Source organism: Nomascus leucogenys, chromosome 16, assembly GCF_006542625.1.
Source record: "Nomascus leucogenys isolate Asia chromosome 16, Asia_NLE_v1, whole genome shotgun sequence".
Lineage (NCBI taxonomy): Eukaryota > Metazoa > Chordata > Mammalia > Primates > Hylobatidae > Nomascus > Nomascus leucogenys.
In genome coordinates this window covers 39,478,758-39,502,609 of record NC_044396.1, presented here as the reverse complement: position 1 = coordinate 39,502,609, position 23,852 = coordinate 39,478,758, and the positions used below count along the sequence as shown (strand labels likewise).

General features: G+C 34.9%; 1 protein-coding gene across 4 annotated transcripts in view; it reads right to left on the bottom strand.

Moving 5' to 3' along the window:
- The window catches only part of SNTG1 (syntrophin gamma 1), an 858,007-nt gene that overhangs the window by 97,511 nt on the left and 736,644 nt on the right, over nucleotides 1–23,852 (bottom strand). For all 4 annotated transcript variants that reach the window (XM_030795196.1, XM_030795194.1, XM_030795195.1 and 1 more), the window contains 2 exons: nucleotides 20,736–20,852; nucleotides 19,088–19,159 (listed from right to left, as the gene is read on the bottom strand). In XM_030795196.1, coding sequence (XP_030651056.1) covers nucleotides 19,088–19,159; nucleotides 20,736–20,852 — 189 coding nt within the window. The remainder of the gene's footprint in view (nucleotides 1–19,087; nucleotides 19,160–20,735; nucleotides 20,853–23,852) is intronic.

The window sequence follows — 23,852 nt, the reverse complement described above, 5'->3', positions numbered from 1 at the left end:
ATTTGAAAGCATTTCTCCTAAAACAGAAGTATAAGGGAGAAGATAAACCAAACAAAATGAAATTTAAGTATTTGTTTAGTTTTATTTACATTGTGTTTTCACATTACTGTAGTGAATAAACAGCTGTTCTCAGGGTTATTGAGATGGATTCCCAATGCAGATGGGAAGCCTGCTTACCTGCGGGTCATTTACTGTCTGCAAGTCTTTAAGCTGGTTGGAGCTGCGAACACATAACTGGATCTGGTCTCACCTTTGTTCTCATTCCAGGGTCACAGCCCAATGCTTCTATGTCACCAGGGCCCTAGGATGTTGCACTTGAGGACCACTGGTCAGATTAGGGACTGGTAAACAATGGAAAACAATAGAGATAGACTGCCTCCCAAGGGTGTTGGTAGAAATGGTGGACAGAGCCACTACCATCTTGTAACTGTGCTCTAGTTTGTGGCACTTTGCTGTCATACATTTCAATGTGTGCAAGCTTAGAGCCTCTCCAAGCAGAAAAAGAATCTGAAAATGATGCCTACTAAGAACAACACTTAAAGTCCAATGAGAAAAATTGAAAATTGCATTCTTGGTGTTTTGATCCCATTCACATAATTTGTATTGACCAACTACCACTTCATCAGCCATATGCCCCTAATTCAAGAGGCTGCAGCCCATAAAGAGTGTACTGAACAAAAAGTCCTGACATGATTTGCAAATTCAGTGTGAGAATGTGGACAAAGGATAATACTATCTTATTCATTCTGTTTGAATTGTTTTATTAAGCAAGTTTTTACAATAAAATTGCCTGTCACATACACTATCCTTTTCGAAGAAGCTATCTGCACTGCTTGACTGGCCTCTTCCTCCCACTGACATACAACCTAAGCAGATGATTCAGCAAGTTTTAGGAATTGTACATGATGGAGTCAATTAGTATCCTCAGAAGACTTCTGATGACTGAGGGCAGTGGAGAAAGAGGAGAACTCTAAGGGTTAACAGGCCAAGGTTATAAGGTTATATGTCCATTTCTGCTCTTGGTTCAATTCAACAGAAGGCCCAAGGGAGGCCATGTAAGCTCCCCTTGCCCAAATACAGGCTTCTGCATATTACCTATCACTGAGTAGTAGCCTTATTTCTGATCTTGACACACTCTCAATTTCCTTTACATACTGTATGTAGTTGTAATTGAGTTTATACCATGCCCAGAGAAAAGCAATCTTCAAAAGTTACAAATATAATCAAATGTCAGCTCACCACCAGAGAAATAAATCCATTCTCTTAATGTCAAGCAAGCACTTGCTCAGAAGACTGTTCCCTGATTCCAAGGATGAGAGGACAACTTATTCGAATGCCTGTCTGGACTAAGGTAAAATAAATCTAAGTCTTCAGAATTGCCAGAAAGTTATATTATTCAGAAAAAGTGAGAATGACACTGGATAAAAAATAAGGGAATTGCCGTTGTGTGCATGACTGATATCACTTCAAGGGTAGCATTTATTCCACAAGCAATTTAGAGTCAGAAATCACTAACATGTATTGAATACTTACAAAGTGACCAGTTTAAATAGACTTATTCATAATAGTAACCCCATAATGTGGCTATAATTATAATTCCTGATTTAAAGATGAGGATTCTGAAGATACTTAAGATAATATACCATTGAGATATTGCTGACATTAACTGGGGCCAGAATTCAAGTTCAGGTAACATGAGGCTAGTTCATTCTATTAACACATCACTACTCTTTCTCTTGACCAACTAATCCAGTAATCCATGTTAATTAGACATACAAAAACTAAGTAATACTTAGTATATAATGAATAACTAAAGTATAAATGCATTTACAGAAACAAAAATAAGATTATTTCCAGAAATAAATGGTAGCCACGAATATAGTCAGAAAACTTGTCTTAGTTTCTATGAAGTCCACAGGCTGTAATCCAGAGCAAACAGTTAATAGGTTATATTGTAATAATGCTACAGCAAAATTGAATATTATTCCATGTTTTGATTTAAAAACTATCAAAAATGTAGCTATTATTTAAAAACCATTTTAACCAATACCTCCAAGACACAATGATAAAACACACATATACACATATAGTTGTGTATGTATGTGTTTATTTATCTATATCCTTAGACATATCCTTGGAAAAGAAAACAATCCACAGGAGTGGGTTATTTCTCTCTCAACTACTCTTCATCACAATGAATTGGAACACTATAAAAAATTTTCTCAATAGTTCTACAAAAACTTAGGAACAACGTCAATTTTGACAAGAGCCAGTTATGGGATATAATCCCAAAGGTAAATTTTGCATGCTTCTAATTTTATTATTTATACAAATATGAGTTAATAGGAAATATTTCAGATAAAGTTTGGCTGAACATTCCTTCAATCACGTATGTGACAAAATTTTAAAGTCCCCAAGCTGGAAGGGCAAAAACAAATAAAAATGAAATTGTATAACTTAAGCTTAGTAAATCAAGTACATATGTTCCTTAAATATTCAAAAACTTGACTTGCTCCAAATCCATTTCAAACAATATAAATATGTTGACACACTTAATGTAAACATTACAGGCCTGTACAACCACATTTTCCAGAAATAGGACTTGTCTGGATATAGTAAGAACACAGAGCAACTTGGTCCAGAAAAGTTGGGTGCTTATGGATTTCAGCAGTTACTGCTGAGCACATCTGTAATCTTCACTTTCTCTACTTTTAATAAAAACAAATGTTGAGCAATAGAACATATCAATTCAATTATTTAAAATATGTAAAGGTTAAGTAACAGGAGGTAGAGAGTGTTTGATATATGCTGCTGAGTTTCTATAAGAAACAATATTAATCATAGATTTTGATATTATTCTAAAAAAAATAGCACAAATATCAAGAACACTGTTATTATTATTCTTTTCTTTTCTTTCTTTTTTTTTAAAATTTTACTTTAAGTTCCGGGATTCATGTGCAGGAAGTGCAGGTTTGTTACATAGGTATACATGTGACATGGTGGTTTGCTGCACCTATTGATCAGTCCACTAAGTTCCTTCCCCTTGGCCCCCCCTCCCCCAACAGGCCCTGGTGTGTGTTGTTCCCCTCGCTGTGTCCATGTGTTCTCATTAAGAACAATATTATTATTGTTAATACAACAATGCATGACAGTTAAAATATTGTTAATTTCATTAGTAGTGAAATGATGTATTGAAAACTGGCACTGCAAACTATCTATGTCACTGTATCATTAAAAATACATTCTAAACCAATTTGAAGGCCACTGGAAAACTTTTCCATAATATTCCTAAGTGGATGAAGGCTTCAGAAGGAGATGACACCTGGGCTTCTTCTGACATTAAAATTATATTTTTACTTTTAAAACAGTAATATAAGGTTTTGGAAGGTCAAACAGTTTTACAATCATATACTATGTAAATTTGCAAGGCAGAACATTTCTGTAAACAGAAATCTAAACAAATTAAGTGTAGAAAGGCTATGGAAAAACCCGAAGTAGACCTCAAGGAATTTAAGCTAAACAGAGCATTAAAAGTAGTTCTCATCCTAAGGGATGAATCCTTGAGATCGGCACCAAATTATTTGTGCAACAAAATTCATTTTCTAGCTTTTTTCTTACATTAGGGATATTTTATGTTATGGGTGTCCATATAAAATTTTACTAACCAGATATTATTATGGAAGATAAGTCATTATTAAATGTAATATTTTTAAGCATTCAATTTATTCACAATTCATAAAGATTTGTTTGCATATGATAGGTAGATTTTCCTAATATAGATGTACTCTCACATTTTTATTAAAATTATTGCAATAAATTAAAATGTTAGGATTTAAAACAGCAATGCTTTTCCAGTGCTTATTTTCAGCATATTTGGATTATCTTCTGACTCAGCTTAATGGGGAATAAATTTCTGCAACATGGAAATCCATAATCATTCATAAACATATTGCTTTTAGACTCACTTTATTGAGGAAATAATACCCCCAAAATAGATTTTGAGAGAGACAAATATAAGATGTTGGTTTGTTTTGTATATGTGTGAATTTTTTTCACTCCAAATATTGGAAAACAGAATTAGATAGCTTCTGTGTACATATTAAATTCTTAATGAGATAAAGTGACTGAATCTTTCTATTACCAAATCACATTGCTGATAAATACTTGTTAGACTTAAATAAGAATCTTGCATTGTTTTAGAAATATCTTTAAAAAACGGTGAGAATATAACTTTTTAAACAAAGAGTAAACAAACATTTTGAGAATTATAAGATAAATTGCAGAATAATATAAAATTATTTAAAAATATTTTGACAAAATCATGCTTTACTCACACCTATCATAAAAAATGGAGTGCAAATGACATTATTTAAAAATAATAGTGTGAGAAAGATAATAAATAGCTGTCACTAGATAAGAATAAACTAGAAGTAGCAGAAACATACATTGAGCTAAAGGAGCATGTTTTAACACAATGCAAAGAAGCTAAAAACCTTGATAAGAGGTTAGAGGAACTGTTAACTAGAGTAACCAGTTTAGAGAGGAATATACACACAAATGGACTGATGGTGCTGAATAACACAGCATGAGAACTTCGTGAAGCATACACAAGTATCAATAGCCAAGTCAACCAAGTGGAAGAAAGGATATCAGAGTTTGAAGACCACCTTGCTGAAATAAGCCATACAGACAAAACCAGAGAAAAATGAATGAAAACGAATGAACAAACCCTCTGAGAAATATGGGACTTCATAAAAAGTCCAAACCTGGAGTACCTGAAGGAGACAGGGAGAATGGAAACAAGCTGAAAAACACACTTCAAAATAATATCCAGGAGAACTTCCCCAACCTACCAAGAAAGGCCACCATGCAAATTCAAGAAATACAGTGAACACCACTAAGACGCTCTACAAGAAACTCTACCACAAGACACATAATCATTAGATTTTCCAAGGTTGAAATGAAGGAAAAACTGCTAAGGGCAGCCAGAGAGAAAGGCCAGGTCACTTACAAAGGGAAGCCCATCAGACTAACAGTGGACATCTCAGCAGAAACTCTACAAGCCATAAGAGATTGGGAGCCAATATTCAACATTCTTACATATCCAGCCAAACTAAGCTTCATAAACAAAGCAGAAATAAAATCCTTTCTAGACAAGCAAATGCTGAGAGGTTTCGTTACCACCAGGCCTGCCTCACAAGAGCTCCCAAAAGAAGCACAAAATATGGAAAGGAAAAACGGGTACCAGCCACTGCAAAAACACACCAAAATATAAAGACCAATGACACTATGAAGAAACTGCATCAACTAATGGCCAAAATAATCAGGTAACATCATGATGACAGGATAAAATTCACACATAATAACACTAACCTTAAATGTAAATGGGCACAATGCCCCAATTAAAAAACACAGATTGGCAAATTGGATAAAGAGTCAAGACCCATCAGTGTGCTGTATTCAGGAGAACCAGCTCATGTGCAAAGACATACATAGGATCAGAATAAAGGAATGGAAGAAAATTTACCAAGGAAATGGAAAGCAAAAAAAAGTAGGGGTTGTAATCCTAGTCTCTGACAAAACAGACTTTAAACCAACAAAGATTAAAAAAGACAAAGAAGAGCATTACATAATGATAAAGGGATCAATGCAACAAGAAGAGCTAACTATCCTAAATATATATACACCCAATAGAGGAACACCCAGATTCATAAATCAAGTTCTTAGAGACCTACAAAGAAACTTAGACTGCCACACAATAATAGGAGACTTTAACACCCAGTTGTCAATATTAGACAGATGAATGAAACAGAAAATTAACAAAGACATTCAGGACTTGAACTCAGCTCTAGATCAAGTGGACGTAATAGACATCTACAGAACTCTCCACCCCAAATCAGAAGATAATAAATGCCACTTGGCATTTATTATAAAATCAACCACATAAGTGGAAGTAAGACACTCATCAGAAAATGCAAAAGAACTGAAATCGTAACAGTCTCTTAGACCATACTGCAATAAAATTAGAATTCGGGATTAAGAAACTCACTCAAAAACACACAATTACATGGAAACTGAACAACCTGCTCCTTAATGACTCTTGGTTAAATAATGAAATTAAAGCAGAAATCAAGAAGTTCTTCAAAACAAACGAGAACAAAGATACAATGTACAAGAATCTCTGGGACATAGCTAAACCAGTGTAAAGAGGGAAACTTATAGCACTAAATGCCCACATCAGAAAGCTAGAAAGATCTCAAATCTACATCCTAACATCACAATTAAAAGAGCTAGAGAGGCAAGAGCAAACTAATTCAATAGCTAGCAGAAGACAAGAAATAGGTCAGAGCAGAATTGAAGGAGATAGAGACACAAAACCCCTCCAAAAATCAATAAATCCAGGAGGTGGTTTTTTGAAAAAATTAAAAAAATAGATAGACTGCTAGGTAAACTAAGAAGAAAAGAGAGTAGAATCAAATAAACACAACAAAAAAAGGTTAAAAGGGATATCACTACCGACCCCACAGAAAAACAAACTACCATCGGAGAATACTATAAATACCTCTACACAAATAAACTAGAAAATCTAGAAAAATAAATAAATTCCTGGACACATACACCCTCCCAAGACTAAATCAGGAAAAGTCTAATCCCTGAATAGACCAATAACAAGTTCTGAAATTGAGGCAGTAATTAATAGCCTACCAACCAAAAACAGCCCAGGACCAGGGAGATTCACAGCTGAATTCTACCAGAGGTACAAAAAGGAGCTGCTACCATTCCTTCTGAAACTATTCCAAACAATCCAAAAGGAGGGACTCCTCCTTAACTCGTTTTATGAAGCCAGTATCATCATGATACCAAAACCGGAAAGAGACACGATAAAAAAAGAAAACTTCAGGCTAATATCCCTGATGAATATTGATGTGAAATCCTCAATAAAATACTGGCAAACCGAATCCAGCAGCACATCAAAAAACTTACCCACCATGATCAAGTTAGCTTCATCCCTGGGATGCAAAGCTGGTTCAACATACACAAATCAATAAATGTGTTCATTACACTGACAGAACAAATGACAGAAAACACACGATTATCTCAATAGATGCAGAGAAGGCCTTTGATAAAATTCAACATCACTTCATGTTAAAAGCTCTCAATAAACTAGGTATTGATGGAACATATCTCAAAACAATCAGAGCTATTTATGACAAACCCACAGCAGATATCATATTGAATGGGCAAAAGCTGGAAGCATTCCCTTTGAATACCGGTATGAGACAAGGATGCCCTCTCTCACCACTCCTATTCAACATAGTATTGGAAGTTCTGGCCAGGGCAATCAGGCACGAGAAAGAAATAAAGGTATTCAAATAGGAAGAGAGGAAGTCAAATTGTCTCTTTTTGCAGATGACATAATCCTATATTTAGAAAACCCAATCATCGCAGCCAAAAAATTCCTTAAACTCATAAGCAACTTCAGCAAAGTCTCAAGGTACAAAATCCATTTGCAAAAATCACAGGCATTCCTTTACACCAATAATAGACAAGCAGAGAGCCAAATCATGAATGAACTCCCATTCACAATGGCTACAAAGAGAATAAAATACCTAGAAATACAGCTAACAAGGGATGTGAAGGACCTCGTCCAGGAGAACTACAAACCACTGCCCAAGGAAAGAAGAGAATACACAAACAAATGGAAAAATATTCCATCCTCATGGATAAGAAGAATCAATATAATGAAAATGGCCACACTGCCCAAATTAATTTATAGATTCAATGCTATTCCCATCCAACTACCACTGACATTCTTCACAGAATTAGGAAAAACTACTTCAAATTTCATGTGGAATCAAAGAAGACCCTCTATAGCCAAGACAATCCTAAGCAAAAAGAACAAAGTTGGAGGCATCATGCTGCCTGACTTTAAACTATACCACAAGGCTACAGTAACCAAAACAGCATGGTACTGGTATCAAAACAGGCATATAGACCAATGGAACAGAACAGAGACTTCAGAAATAATACTACACATCTATAACTATCTGATCTTTGACAAACCTGACAAAAACAAGCAATGGGAAAAGGATTCCCTATTTAATAAATGATGCTGGGAAAACTGGTGGGCCATTTGCAGAAAAGTGAAACTGGACCCCTCCCTTACACCTTAAACAAAAATTAACTCAATATAGATTAAGCACCTAAATGTAAAACCCAAAATCATAAAAACCCTAGAAGAAAATCTAGGCAATACCATTCAGGACATAGGCATAAGCAAAGAATTCATATCAAAAATGCAAAAAGCAATTGCAACAAATGCCAAGATTGATAAGTGAGATCTAATTAAATAAAGAGCTTCTGCACAGCAAAATAAAGTATCATCAGAGTGAACAGGCAACCTACAGAATTGGAGAAAACTTTTGCAACCTACCCATCTGACAAAGGTTTAATATCCAGAATTTACAAGGAACTTAAACAAATTTACAAGAAAAAAACAAACAACCCCATCAAAAAGTGGGCAGAGGATATGAACAGGCACTTCTCAAAAGAAGACATTTATGTGGCCAACAAACATATGAAAAAAATACCCAATATCACTGATCATTACAGAAATGCAAATCAAACCACAGTAAGATACCATCTCATGCTAGTCAGAATGGTGATTATTAAAAAGTTAAGAAACAATAGATGGTGGAGAGACTGTGTAGAAATAGGAATACTTTTACACTGTTGGTGAGAATGTAAATTAGTTCAACCATTTTGGAACACAATGTGGCAATTCCTCAAGGATCTAGAATCAGAAATACCATTTGACCCAGAAATTTTATTACCGGGTATATGCTCAAAGGATTATGAATCATTCAACTATAAAGACACATGCACACATATGTTTACTGCAGCACTATTTACAATTGCAAAGTCATGGAACCAATCCAAATGCCCATCAATGATAGACTGAATAAAGAAAATGTGGTACATATGCACTATGGAATACTACATAGCCATAAAAAGAAATGAGATCATGTCCTTTGCAGGGACATGGATGAAGCTGGAAGTCATCATCCTCATCAAACTAACACTGACATGTTCTCACTCACAAATGGAAGTTGAACTATGAGAACACATGGACACAGGATGGGAAACAACACACACCAGGGCCTGTTGCGGGGTTAGGGGTCAGGGACCTTAGAGGACAGGTCAATAGGTGCAGCAAATCACCATGGTACACGTATACCTAGGTAAGAAACCTGCACATTTTGCACATGTATCCTAGAACTTAAAGCAAAATAATAATAATAATAATGTGAGAAAGATAAAGAACATAGGTATCTGTAGACAACAACTAGCTAAAAGAATCAGAAACCTCCCCTTGGAAAAAAAAACAAAACAAGAAAAGAATACGAAACAATGATGTTTTTGAAATTTTAAGAGCAAATATAGGTCAATGAAACAAATTTTGAAACATGAGAATTAATTAATTAATACTTGGCACTTGAAAGATATCTTGGTAAAAGGGAAATAAGTACTTTATGTAACAGATGGGGAATTTATGGGAGTCACTTTCACAAAAGGATATGTGATAAAATATTAATAAACCAAGAAAATGTTATTAGATAACAAAAATAAAAAATAAAATTATGTTTTTAATCAATGATGATTATTATATTTTTAAGACAGGAAACTGGATTTGAAGTTGCTGGGATTGGCTTTGTGGATGGCAGTGACTTCCTTCTGATGTGTTCTCTCTGGCATGTTCATAGACAGAACGAGGAATGGCTGAACCTCAGTTCTCACCCAGAGCAGCAACACTAAAACCTAAGTGCACGGCCTGTAATGTCTCTTAAAAATCACCAGGGAATTAAAGTTCTATTATCAGAGGAAAAACTAAAAACATATTTTCAGAAGCTTGTAGTTTAGGAAGAGACTAAACTTTTTATGCTAATTTAATTCTAAAGTGTTACAGTAAAAAAAGAACCATGTTAATTTTAAATTACTTAATAAAATGTAAAGCAATCAAACTTTTTAAGAAAAATTATTTTAAAAATGAAAATAGATATAAATATAGTCAGAAAATGCAGAGATGCCTCTTTTTACTAAGATGGTACTATGGTTTGAATATGTCTCCAAAATTCTATGTGTTGCAAACTTAATAACCAAATTTATATGTTGATAAGAGGTAGGGACTTGGGGAGGCAATTAGAATTAGATAAGGTCATCAGGATGGGGCCCTGTGATGGGTTTAGTAGCTTTATAGAGAGAAGAAAAAGACCTGAGCTACTATGCTTGCCATCTCTCCTTGTGATGCTTCCCTCTATGTTATGACACAACTGGTAGACCTTCACCACATGCAGGCATCATGCTCTTGGACTTCCCAGCCTCCAGACCCATGAGCTAATAGTTAAACCTCTATTCCTTATAAACTACTCAGACTGTGGTATTCAGTTGTAGCAACAGAAAACAGATAAAGACAAATGGCCTCCCTAAAACGTAACTTTTTTAAAAAGTGGTTACTTAAGTGTTCTTACCATAGTTTCTACTAATACCTGCCATTGATATAAAATTCTACTGTAAAATGATTCTTCACATAAATTTCAGTCTGCTGGAAATATTTTTGTCTCTCCCAGATCTTTAGCATTTGCCTAATAATGATATCGATATACTCTTATATCATGCAGTATCTTCTGTTATATCTTAATTTATGTGTATATTATATATTTCTATATTTTTTATATTGATTTATTTTGCTGTTATTTTAAACTGTATTATAAGAAACACACTCTAATTTGGAGCATCTCTTTTCTATTAAAAATGCAAGCAGTTGTGATAAAAGAAATAATATTAGATTTAGCTTTTCAATCACAAATAAATATGGGCTATGGGAAAATATTTATTTGATATCAAAATATAAGGGTTATAAATAAATTGACACATTATTTATTGAAGATGTAATTATTCCATTATTTTAATTTTAAAAAGTTATTTTTTCTATTTATGTCTTTGTTTATTCTACTTAGTTTTGGTAGTATTTCTTCCTAGCTATTCTTAATTTGAGCACAATTTTAGCACTGTCTTAGAATGTTGTACAAGCCTGGTAGCCTTTATGGATTTCTATAATAATTTACTGCGTTGTCTCTATATGAGGCAGGTTTGCTTTTTCTTGTTTGCTTGTTTTACATTTCTGTTTATATAGAAACTCCTGACATGGAATAAATTTTAATACAATCAGATTTAAAGAACATTTGCAAGTGAATCACAAATACTTATTTTCTGAACTATTTGTTAACTACCAATGTGATACTTCATTACTTCCCACCCTCATACTTCAGTGTGTGTGTACCTTCTGCAAACAAGAGCATTAGGGCATTCACCTACATAAACACAATGCAATCATCAAAGCAAGGACTCTGATGTGGTCTAGTCCTTGGGTTTCATTCATGACTCACCAGTTCAGAATCCTCTGCTGCATGTGGTTGTTCTGTGATGATACTTGCATTCAGTGAGAAAAATGCCTTGATCTTTTCCTAACTTTAATGACTTTGACACTATTGAAGAAAATAGGACATTTATTTTATATAAAATGTGTCTCACTTGGGTTTGTTGGAGATTTTCTCAGGACTAGAATAGGTTAAATCACATTAGATTTGGTTAGATTACATTGGTTTTCTCCTTTACATTACATTAGATAGATGTTTCCTCCTAGTTAGATTTCATTTGTACCCAGCTTTAGTGGGAATGTCATGAACCTGCTATTTTGCTAATTACAATAGTCTATCACCCTATCAGACATGCATAATTTTTGATGTGTTGCATTAATGATGTGTTCACTTTGATCAATTTATTAAGGCAATGCTGTCACTTTTGTGCCCTGTTAAGTTCTCCTTTCTTCTTTTATAATTACAGTAAGTTCTTTCTGAGGAGGTACTTTGAAACTAAGTAAGTTCTTTGTCCCTTGTCACATTTTTCACTTCTTTATTTTTATGAAGATAGACTTAATGGTTTCCTATTTTATTTGTTGAGTTATAATCCATTGCTAACATTTATTTTATCCCAGAATTGCTCAATTTGTCCTGAATTTGCCCAATAGATGCTCTTGAAAGTTGCTTTTATGTCTTTTGATCTATCTCCATCATTCTCTGAACACCTCCTTATTTCCTAGCACAGTAATATGACTTAGCCTCATCTTTGACTTTCTATGCCACAACCCAGCCATCAGACATTTCTCTACAGAGTTCTGGCTTTTTGCAGTGGAGAATACTGAGAAATGGAGAGCTTTGCTCAGTGTGCTCCTTGCTATTGAGAACTCTCTGACCCCAGATATTTTGGGGACAGAGTAAGGTACAGCTGCACACATATACATGCACACACACACACACACACACACACATTGCAAACTGAGGCTGCATACCAATATTTCTAATTGTAATCCAATACTACAGAATTTATTCTTGGCTTCTTTCTTTCTGTATTTATGACTCTCATCTCTAACAGTGAGAAATAAGGCTCCTATTTCACCTTCCACATAGCATATCTACTTAGTTGATCAATCCCTCTTTCTCCTTCCCCGTCTCCCACCTGCATTCACTCTGAGTACACTCCTCATTCAACCCTGCCAGGCATGTTTTCTTCTTTTTTCTAAAAATGATTTTAGATGAATATCAGTGTGACTATATTGCTCACTATGTATATTTTATCAAAAATTTAAACTTATTTGTAATATCAGGCTGAAAAACAGCATCATGAAAACTAAAAAATAAACTTTGTCATCCAAAGACTTGTTCTTGCTAAATATATTGTTAGCTCTGAAACAGGCAGGTGTTGAATATCTACAAACAAAATGATCCTCCACTTTTTAAGGGTTTCCTGGTCAAATGATAGGGAGTACATTTTTATACGAACGATACGCTGCTCATCTATTATGAATGAAGACAGACATTCCCTTCACTACTCCTCTATGTTTCCCAAGTATGTTCTGTTAGCATAACAACTATTACACTTGGGTTTCAAGTCATGCAGTTACGTCCGATCTTCCTCTCACTAGGAAGAACCTGATCATTGCAACTGTACTCCTGAACTCAGCTGTAGGATGAGATCTAAGTTCCATTGGTAGCTGTCCCTGGGCTAAAGGCCTTGAGTATCCTCTGGGAGGCAGGTGATCGTGGTGCCCAGAGAGATGACAGCAAGATGCAGGGGGTCTACTTCTTTTTCCCATAGACACTGGTTTACAAAATCATTTTTATTCAAAGAGGTGATCAAAGAATACACAGCCCCCCAAAAAATATAGGAGAAAAAATACTCAATAAGTGTCTTAGTGAATTAATTACAAATATAGAGTATTTTTCATAGATTGTCAATGTTTGTGGTATTTGCCAACTTTCTTCTGCATCATGAGCTTTTTCTCATTCTTGATATATATTCACTTTCATGCCTAATTTTATATTCCTAGTTTTGCATTTTCTTAATTATTAAAGTCCCAAAGTTGAAAAAACGACAGTTTTCCTATCAGCTCAACACAACCCCTGTTGGCAGGCACCAGAGGTCTGTAATGCTAAAATGTACTCCGTGCTATAACTTAGTATCATCTCAGCTAATTGCCATGAGTTTCTAAAAAAATAGCCGAACTCTAGTTTTTACTTTTTTCTCTTTTCTCTAATTTCCATGTTGCTTTACATTCTCTCCAATTGTTAATCCTAAATTTTGAGACATGTAACATGGACATTTCTACTAGGTATGTCAGTAGGCAGAAATATAAACTGTTGAATACTTAGAGTTCAGGGACAAGATCTGGGCAGAACATATGCATTTGGAGTCATCAGGATAGAATTGCTGTTTATGCAAGAGTGGTTGAGATCTATTACCCAATGGGAGGCTTAGTATTAGATAAAAGCAAGGATAGTTACCTGTAAGGATAGGGCTGCCAGGAGGCATTTGCAATTCTGACAGAGTTTGCACGTAGGAAGTAGGATCATACTTAACAGTGAGAGTGGGAAGTACATATTAATTTCAAAAACGAATGAAGAAGGTTTCATATAAGTTCCAGTAGATTAGACAAGAGAATAGACTAAGAAAATATGATGCAACAGTAGGAAGAATTAGAGGCTTTCTTGAGATTTTAGTCTGTAATTGAAAATGCAGGTTGTCTTTTTTCCAGCCATGCACCACTACAGTGCCATGTTAGGGAGTTAAGCTCAGGCTAGAATCAGAGCAAAACGAGTCAAACCAGAGCAATGCAAGAGGGCTGGTCTATGCAGGTGAGTGGCTAATGTGAGGGCACTATCTGTTCAGGCCCGACTCCTCTGCCTCTCTCCTCCTAGCCCGCTGTCCATGCCCTTGTTGACCAGAAGATGCCCCAGGAGCACTCCCCTCCGGCCCCTTCAACTCCATCTCACGTTGCATTCGAAGAGGATTTTTAAATGGGCAACCTCAGTCCCTCCCCATGCTTGACATGCTTTAATGGCTGTCCTTTGTTCCTCAGATAAAGTTCATGTACTTTATTAAGGCCTTTTCCCGTGATCTACTCCATCCAAACACCAACACCAACCTCATACCCAAGCTGACTACAGCTGTAACAAACTTGTTTGTGTTGTTGAAGGGACACACAGTTCTTTGTAGCTCTGGGCAAGTTTACACATTATTCCTTGTGCCAGGTTGCTCCTCCCCTCCTACTGGCTGAACCCCAATCCCTGCCATGACACATCTTCCTCTGTGGAGCCCCTTCACAGTCACTTAGGTTTCAGTTCATTAAAGGCCTCCTCCAAAACGCCCTTCCTAAAATCCTTCATCAGCTGGAATTTTTGTGAGTCCAACTCTCTTATACAGTTGTATTGATCCTTAATACCTAGTGGAGTGCTTGGCACATAGAAGGTACTCGAAGTAACTGTATTATGAATTAACAGACAGAAATGCATTCACAAATCAGTCAACCAATTGCTAATCTTCACAGCATCCTCTTCATCAATAGCTGCATTTCACAGATGAAGAACTGAAGTTCATAGTGCCCAATACACTCGTAAAGGGTAATGTTTTAGTAACAGAAGTGGCATTTGTCGCCAAGTTCCTCTTTTTCTGAAACCTTTGCTCTCTCATCAGTACCAGGCTGGCTCTCTGGTTCTCATCCTTTTTCCCAAATTATCAATATTTACACTGAGAGACAGAGACAGTGTAGTATCATGTGCAAGAGCACAGAATTTTGAGACATTGCAAGATTCATATCTTTAGCTCTGATACTTACTAGCTATGTGACCTTAGGCTATTTACTTCAACTGTTTTTTGCCTTAGTTTCCAAATCTCTAAAATGGGAATAACAATAACTGACAGATAGTGGTGCTGTAAATATAAACTGAATTCATATACTAAGCACTTAGGACAATACCTGGCACATACATATAAGCTATATATACCAGATAAATCTTATTGCTTCATTTTTGTTATTACTAGTGTAGCTTCATTATCAACACATCAGAAGGGACAGGATTTTCCTGATTAATGGTCACAGGCCAGTTCTTCTGTGTTCCAGATATTCAAATCTGACTTTTAATTAGCCTCATCTGAGGGATCTCTTTCTGGAGGCAGTCTACGACTTGCACAGCTTACATCAGAACTGATACCTCATGGCAGGAGAGGGCTGGGCTGTAGAAGACTCCCCTTCTGATTTAGGCTGTAGAAGATGCCCCTTCTGATTTGCTCACCAGCCCCACCTATCTGACTGGCTTCCTTATCAAGCTAATCATTTTCCAACCAGTGATCCTGACACAGGAGAAGGCCAGAAGGTAACCTGCATGCAGGAAAATAATCCATTTAGCATCAAATCTAGAAGCCACTCCTCTGTTCTCATGCTACATGAAATTTTCCTTTGGGAAAAGGGATGCTCGAAGGATGGCTTCATATGTCTAATGTCAAGCCACAAAGCGTAAAGCACCAGCATTGTACAACAACTGAAGGTAGATTTACATTGTATTTGATGTCTGAGAATATTTATCTCCAGGCCTCACTAACCTATGTAAACATTTTCCCAAGTAGAATATCACACCCTGGGGCCTGTTGGGGGGTTGGGGGCAAGGGGAGAGAGAGCATTAGGACAAATACTTAATACATGTGGGGCCTAAAACCTAGATGATGGGTGGATAGCTGCAGCAAACCACCGTGGTACATGTATACCTATGTAACAAACCTGCACGTTCTGCACATGTATCCCAGAACTTAAAGTTTATAAAAAAATTCAAGTAAACTAAGGCTTATAGAAAATTTTATATAGAAAGTTAAAATGAGAAGTAGTCTTTGATTTTAATTTGGTCAGAATGTAAATATACAGGCACTCTCATAGACACTTCTGATGGAAGCATAAGTTAGGATGACTTTTGTAGGAGGCAATTTGGACACATGAATTTAATATCTTGAATATGTTAAAATATTTTTCCACACGGGATTTCCAAAGCTCAGAATTTAGACTAAAGGAAATAAAAATTTGCATAAAAGTCTCTGAGCCAACATCAGTCCTTCCTACATATTATTATTTTGTCTCATTTATTTACTTACTATTTTTGTCATCTTTATGGATTTACTTAACATCATATCACCTAATAAAATGCAAGCTCAATGAAAGCAGTGGCTTTTTCTGCGTTTTTCTCAGCCACGTAACAAGTGCTGAGGTTACCTGGTATATAGCAAACATTTAATTTTCTATTAAACCATTCAAATAATGATTGTTGTGATATGCCTGATAGCAAGAACGTGTGGGGGGAAAAAACTAAATGTAAAATTTTAAAGCGACTCAATGAATATAGGCAAATGATGGGATAGATGAAATCTATCAAAAAGTTACCAGTGTTTTTGAGGAACATTAACTGTCATAGAAAAAAATCTCAAGACATATTTTTACACAAAATAGCAGATCATGAATTGCATAATCTTAACTTTGTCAAAAATTGTAACAAAGAGATATAAAATATTGAATGTATATCTTGATAGAGCTAAACATAATGTTTATTATTTCCTTTAAAATTATCCTTTTTAACTATTATAATAAACTGCATTATGTTCTAATGTTTAAATTGCTTTTTTTTAAAAGAGAGGATTTTAAATATCATGTAGCTACTTGGAGAGTGGTTAGAAAATAATTTAAGTCTAAGTAAGAATATATAAATATGTGTTGCATTATTACTATGAGAAAAGTTATATTAGTGTACTGATAGAGAATAGACAAAGTTGATTTGTTGAGGCAGTTTTCTTTTTTCCTTCCTTCCTTCCTTCTTTCCTTCCTCCCCTCTGTGCCCTCCCTGCCCTTCCTCCCCTTTTCTTTCTTTCTCTTCTTCTTTCTTTTCCGTCTCTTTCTTTCTTTCTTTTCCGTCTCTTTCTTTCTTTCTTTCTTTTTCTTTCTCTTTCTTTCTTTCTTCTTTCTTTCTCTTTCTTTCTTTCTTTCTTTCTTTCTTTCTTTCTTTCTTTCCTTTCTTTCTTTCCTTTCTTTCTTTCCTCTCTCTTTCTTTCTTTCCTTCCTTCCCTCCTTCCTTCTTCTTTTTTCTTTTCCTTCTTTTGTTTTCTTTTGTTTCTTTCCTTCTTTCTTTTCTTATCCTAATTACATGAATAGCGTTGCTAAAAATACTCAGTTCGGCCAGGTGTGGTGGCTCATGCCTGTAATCCTAACACTTTGGGAGGCCGAGGTGGGCGGATTGCCTGAGCTCAGGAGTTCAAGACCAGCTTGGGCAACACGGTGAAACCCTGTCTTTACTAAAATACAAAAAATTAGCTGGGCATGGTGGCATGTGCCTGTAGTCCCAGCTACTCAGGAGGCTGAGGCAGGAGATTTGCTTGAACCCGGGAGGTGGAGGTTGCAGTGAGCCGAGATCATGCCACTGTACTCCAGCCTGAGCAACAGAGCAAGACTCTATCTCCAAAAAAATGAAAGCTATCTCATTAGCCATTTTGGCAATTATTTCAGAAAACTGGAGTTGGGTATGATCTCCTTTTCCTCAGACACTAGCAGCTGTTTAAGAAATTGTCAGACCCTTCTTTACTAACAATACACTCAAGTATTTCAGGTTACCCTTCCACCATTACACCTACAAAAGAACTCAAAGCATGGACATTGATGAGCAGTCAATGAACTATATTTTTAGTTGGCTTTTGAACTTCAGAGAACTTCAGCTTTAATCCAGAGTTCTCCATAAGGAACAGAAACTATGAACACTTTTGAGGTAATTATAATTTTTGTCTCTCTGCCTTCAGACACTTTTGCTGCATTTTATTATATTTTACATGTTTCAGCATTTTTTTTTACTCTGCTAAGTCTTTAACAGGAAGAGAAATAGCTAAAATAAAGCAAAGGGAAATTAGCTCCCCGTGGATACAGAAACAAGGTCAACCTTATGCAGGAATTTAATTATCAATCTGAGGTGAGTCGAAGCCTACAAACCCTAAAGTAGAAAGTGAATATATATTAGTCTTCATGTTTTATAGGTTATTCCAATTTTAATTCTTTAAAAAACGCTATAGAAACCATGTGACATTTTACAGAATTTGTGATGGCTTGCTATTGCAATAATCCTGCATATGGCATGAAATTCAACTGATACATGACAGTCAAATGTCCTTTTACATATGCAAAAAGATGGTCAAGCTATGAGATTAAGAACAAAACAGCAAAACTTTTCTTTGCATTTTTCTTGGTATTTTCTACATTTTCTAATTCCAAGTCTTACCCAAATCTTTCTCTTTTGCATTTTATTCAGAAAAAAAAAGAATTAAAAAAAAAACACATGGTAACAACCGACGTTTAAATTCAGACTATTTTCAACTGAGTTTTCTTCTTCCCCAGTGAACTCCTGAGGAGCTTCTCCCTGTTCCCTCACCCATGGCGGGACTGCAGAGACTGCTTGTGAGTTATTTAAGCAGATAGCTGAGTGCCAGTGCACTTCTGTGCATTCTATATTTTCTCTTTTTTGTCTAGTTTAGTTTCTTTCTCTTTCATTTGTCTTTATAGTGTCTCTTCTTTCATTCCATGAATCATTTGTTTTCATGAGCTACTTATGAGCCCAGAGGCACTATTTGCTGAGGAAAAGCCATTCAAATACTGACTACATATTGATCATACCTTGAGGATCTTGCACATAATCTCATAAACTGAGAATGTTTTCTCTGCTCTCGTCCAGTCCCAGGTGGTCACCTTTAAAAGATACAAAAATAATGTTTAATTTGTTTTAGAAAGTTATTTACCACTGTATTTGATTTGCATAATATAGTGAAAAATAAGAAAAACTTTCACAGATGTATCTACTTAGTCTCTCATCTGTGAAGCCGTGCTCATAAAGGACCCTACATAATGCTTTTGTTTCCTCTATTCCAAGCTTTGTCACCATTTGTCTTATGCTTTCAGCAAACGATTTATGTTATGTGCAACAGTTCTCATTTGCCCAGTGTCCTTATGTATCTTAAATAATGTATGCATTCTCTACCTATAAATGCTAAGTATTTACATTCCACACTCATAATTTTTTTCTCAATTTACCACTAGTTAAATACACAGAATACTGGACCTCAACACAGCTCTATTTTTTAAATATACATCATTTATATTAAGAAATTCCAAGATGACCATGACACTGCAAACATACCAAAAGCATAATGCAGTTATTTCACTTACTTAGGTTGGAAACATATATTTAACTGTCTTGTCAAATAAATTATTCAGAGTAGGAATAGAGTAAAATATATAAATATCAATTTTTCCTCTGTCTTCCTAGTGCTTTAAACTTTGTGTAGAGACAGACATTTAAAACAGCAGCAAGTCAGACCTGATGATTTCTAAATCCTATGTATTATTAGACCTGCAAGTGACTGGTCTGGCATTTGGTATTTATATTCAATAAATATTTATTAAGTGTCTTCTGAGCTCCAAGGTACACGTTTCCAAAAGCAAGACTTGAGGTGCAATAGGTATCTATACATATCTAGTACAAATCTCAATAACTAGAATATAGAATATAATAGAAGATGAAAATGCTATTGATTTTATTTAGAGACCTGTACAACATAGATAAACATAGTTTGACTGTCATAAATGATAGCTTTCCAGAATATATTTATGATGTTTGCCAAGGATGGAATCCTCTAATTTAAACGTTGAACACCATGAGAGTTAACATAATCTTATGGGATTACCACTAGGGTGAGATAGACTTAATAGTAGCTAGATAGCATCTTTGCTATCATTTTGAGATTTCCTTGTTATTCTTTGCTAATAATAAATTAGTAGTAATTAAAAGTGCAGAATAAATTTAAAAGAACTTTCAAAAGATCCTTGGAAAATAAGAGTTTAGTAAACATGTTCATTCATGTATAGCTCTAAAACAGTTTATTCTTTTTTATTTCACTTTTGATATATTCATTTCTTTAATTTTTATTCAATGAACAAAATAAACTGACATATGCTTGAAAATGTTTCTTAAAATCTCCTTTCCCATGTCTTCATGTGATTTGTAATGGCGTTATAATTTGATCCATTATTTTATAGACTCACTATTTATAAAGAAGTAAGTTCCAGACTTTGCAAGGGTGATAAAGCAAATGTTTAATGTCAGAACATATATTTTTAGTAAGTTAAATCAGATAAACTGATTTCCATTCTTTTCTCTATATTATTTTTCAAAAATATTGATGGTATACTATTTGGTGCTGTTAAGTTGGTGTCAATCTCTTGTGATAATATGGAAAAGACCAATAAATTTCGATAAAACACTTACTGGAGGTGCCAGAAACTTGTAGAGACATGAGCCCCTCAGGGCCAGGAAGGTCGGGGAGTACACTCTGTCCTGGAGGGGGTCTTGCTCACGGGCTTCACACCAGCCCATGTAGACAATCTGCAAGAAAATGGAATACAATCAACTGTCAAAACTTCTTATTTTAGATATCTTACATCTAAAAAATATTTAGATGTAAATATTAAAAATATTTTAGATATTTTTCATGTAGTATTAAAAACTCACATAAAATTATCAAATTGATTGATGCAAAAAAGTACATTAAACCAGATTTACCTTCAGTAGATGAATGTAAACCTCTCATAAGAATTTTTTATACATTTCCATCAGCATTTATCAAGTGTTTATGCCATCCAACCTGCCATGGATTATATTTCCCACTCTACCAATTCTTACAGAAAAAATACTTATTTGTAATAGAATTCATTGATGCATCGCACTTGTTTGCCAATTACTGACATTTTATTAATTGGGAATGTGCTTTAATACACAATGTTGGAGTAAAGAAAGCAAATCAGAGAGACATCTTATGGCAATACCACTAGGGCGGCGCACCACTTCTCCTCTGTGCCTGATAGGGGAGAATGATAAATGTCCTCCTTTTAATCATTGATCTTAGATGAATACAATTTATGCTAGTGTATCATATATCGAATGGCATCGAAACCAACTCTTTAGCCTCTAGTGCTTAATAAAGGCAGATGGATTTCCAAACATTTTGTGAGATGAGCCACTCCTCTTTTTATGATCTGATTTTCTTGAGAGTCAAAGATATACATAAACACTTAACAAATAAGTATGACATTTCTAACAACATATTCATGTGGCATTCAATTTCTTTCTCATCACAGCTCTGTGTGGGAGGATATACTTCCCACTTCATATAATTTACGTTGGCTTTATGGTTGGCAGAGTTAACTCCTCCTAGATATTTTTTTCTTTTTTTTTTTTTTTGGCTCATGAGACCTTCTATCATCAATAGGATATTAACGAATGTGTCATGAGTAGAGTTAGCTTAGTATCTTGTGCTTTTGCCATTATCATGAAAAACTCATACCCAGGATAGGAACACATGCAGCAGACCAGAGCTCAGCTTAACACCTGGACCAAGCCCAGCTAGCTCCAAACTGGTGGCTAATGACAATCAGTTCCCTTTCAGAAAGAAAGAAATACTTATTGTTGTATTCCAGCTAGTAAGAGGGTGGTTTGTTGTGCAGCATTAATGTGGTGACAGTTGACTAATAACAATGCAAGAATTTGAAATGCAAGATTTGAAATATTACTGTTGTTTATTCATAGATCTCATCTTCTTTCCATTAATTATGTTTACTCTCTAAAATAATTGGATTATTCACCATCTCATTATCTCAGTTTGTCTTATAATAAGCCTATGAGCTATAAAGTCCCTGAATTAACAAATTAAGGATTGTGATTTAAATAAATTAGCTTAACAAATGAATCAAACTTAATACAAGTTAGAATTGGAATTTGAACCAGGATGCCTCGCTCTTTTAATTATATAATGTATTCTGTAATCTTTTAGATTACTAACATATGCATTACATAGAGACTTCACTGGTTAGTAATAACATAATAAGAACTAGCTATAATAACTGATTATTTTGTATTGCTTATATGGCCAGGTATAGTTGATCAGATAACAAAACAGTTTTGAAAAAGTAAATGAAGCTTAATAGATAACCATCCCATAAAGAAAACTATGACTTAGTTTGATATATATTTACTGTTTCAGAATAATTACATGAGTTAAAATGAAAGGATATTATAGTTTACACTTCCAGTAGTTGCATATTAGAGAATGTAGACAACCCACCATCTAATGTCACCTTAGGAAACTGGGAAAGAATATGCTTAAAGCACTAGATGTTTTACAAGCTATTAAAAGACAAACAGGAAAAATTTATAGGAATATGAAAATTGAGAGAGGTTAATCATTAATACAAATGTGGGGTCAACTTTTGCCATAGGTGTGCTTTCTACAAGGAAATGTCACATGAGAGAATCAGCTACATTGGCCAATCTCACAGGTTTGGATCAAAATGTTAAAGTCCAGAATCTTCCACATGTGGAGGCCTTAGTAAACATGCTCTGCTTTTACTTAGGATCAGAAATGTCTGCATCCTAATTACAAAGTTAAGGCAGAAGTCATCAAGCCCTTGCCAGGACTGGAGCCCAGATTTAAGCCATTGAGATGATCCAGAAAATGCCAAGCTTGAAATGGTTTATGATGATCCTGGAATTCTGTCAGGCTCCTGACTAAAGAAAATGGAAATTCTTTCTGGATGACAATAACATTACTTATGTCAATATATTTTCATAAGACCTGTTTCTTGGAAGAGAATAAAAATAACCAAGAATATAAGGAAATAAAACTTCATGAAGTACATCAGGAGAATAACATGAAGAATAAAAACAATACACAGCAGAATTGAATATTTAGGCATTTCAGATATTGGAATTTTCTAATGCAGACATTAATTTAATTAGGTTTGCTATGTGTATGAATATAAGATACAAAATTGAAACTTTCATTAGGGTATATCTGAGATAATAGATTATAAAATGTTCCATTTAGAAATTAGACAAATAAATATTTATGAAACATAAAGTTGGGTTTAACAACATATAAAAAGCAGCTAAAGAAAGAATTAGTGAATAGAAAGATGGCTCAGTAAAAAAGGTCTAGAATGATGGTTGGAGAGACAAAAGTTTGGAAAAAACATATATTAGAATAAGAGAAAAAGGTGTTACACTGAGAAGTATAAAACTTCAAATGTGAGTCCCAACCCAAGCACAGCAAAGAAAGGGAATGAACAGGAGATATATTGAAAGAGATGATGGCTAAGAATTTTTGCAAATAGGTAAAAAGAAGTCAATACACAGATTCAGAAGACAAATAAAACAAAAGCTAGATAAATATAAGCACACCGAGGCACTCTGGCATGTGTCTTCAGAGAAACAAAGACAGCAAAGAGCATAGTAAAAGTGGCAAGAAGACAGGAAAAAAAACGTGTACATTAATGATTGGTTTAATAGAAGGCAGACGATTTCTAATATATGTTTCCGCATTTACTCTCC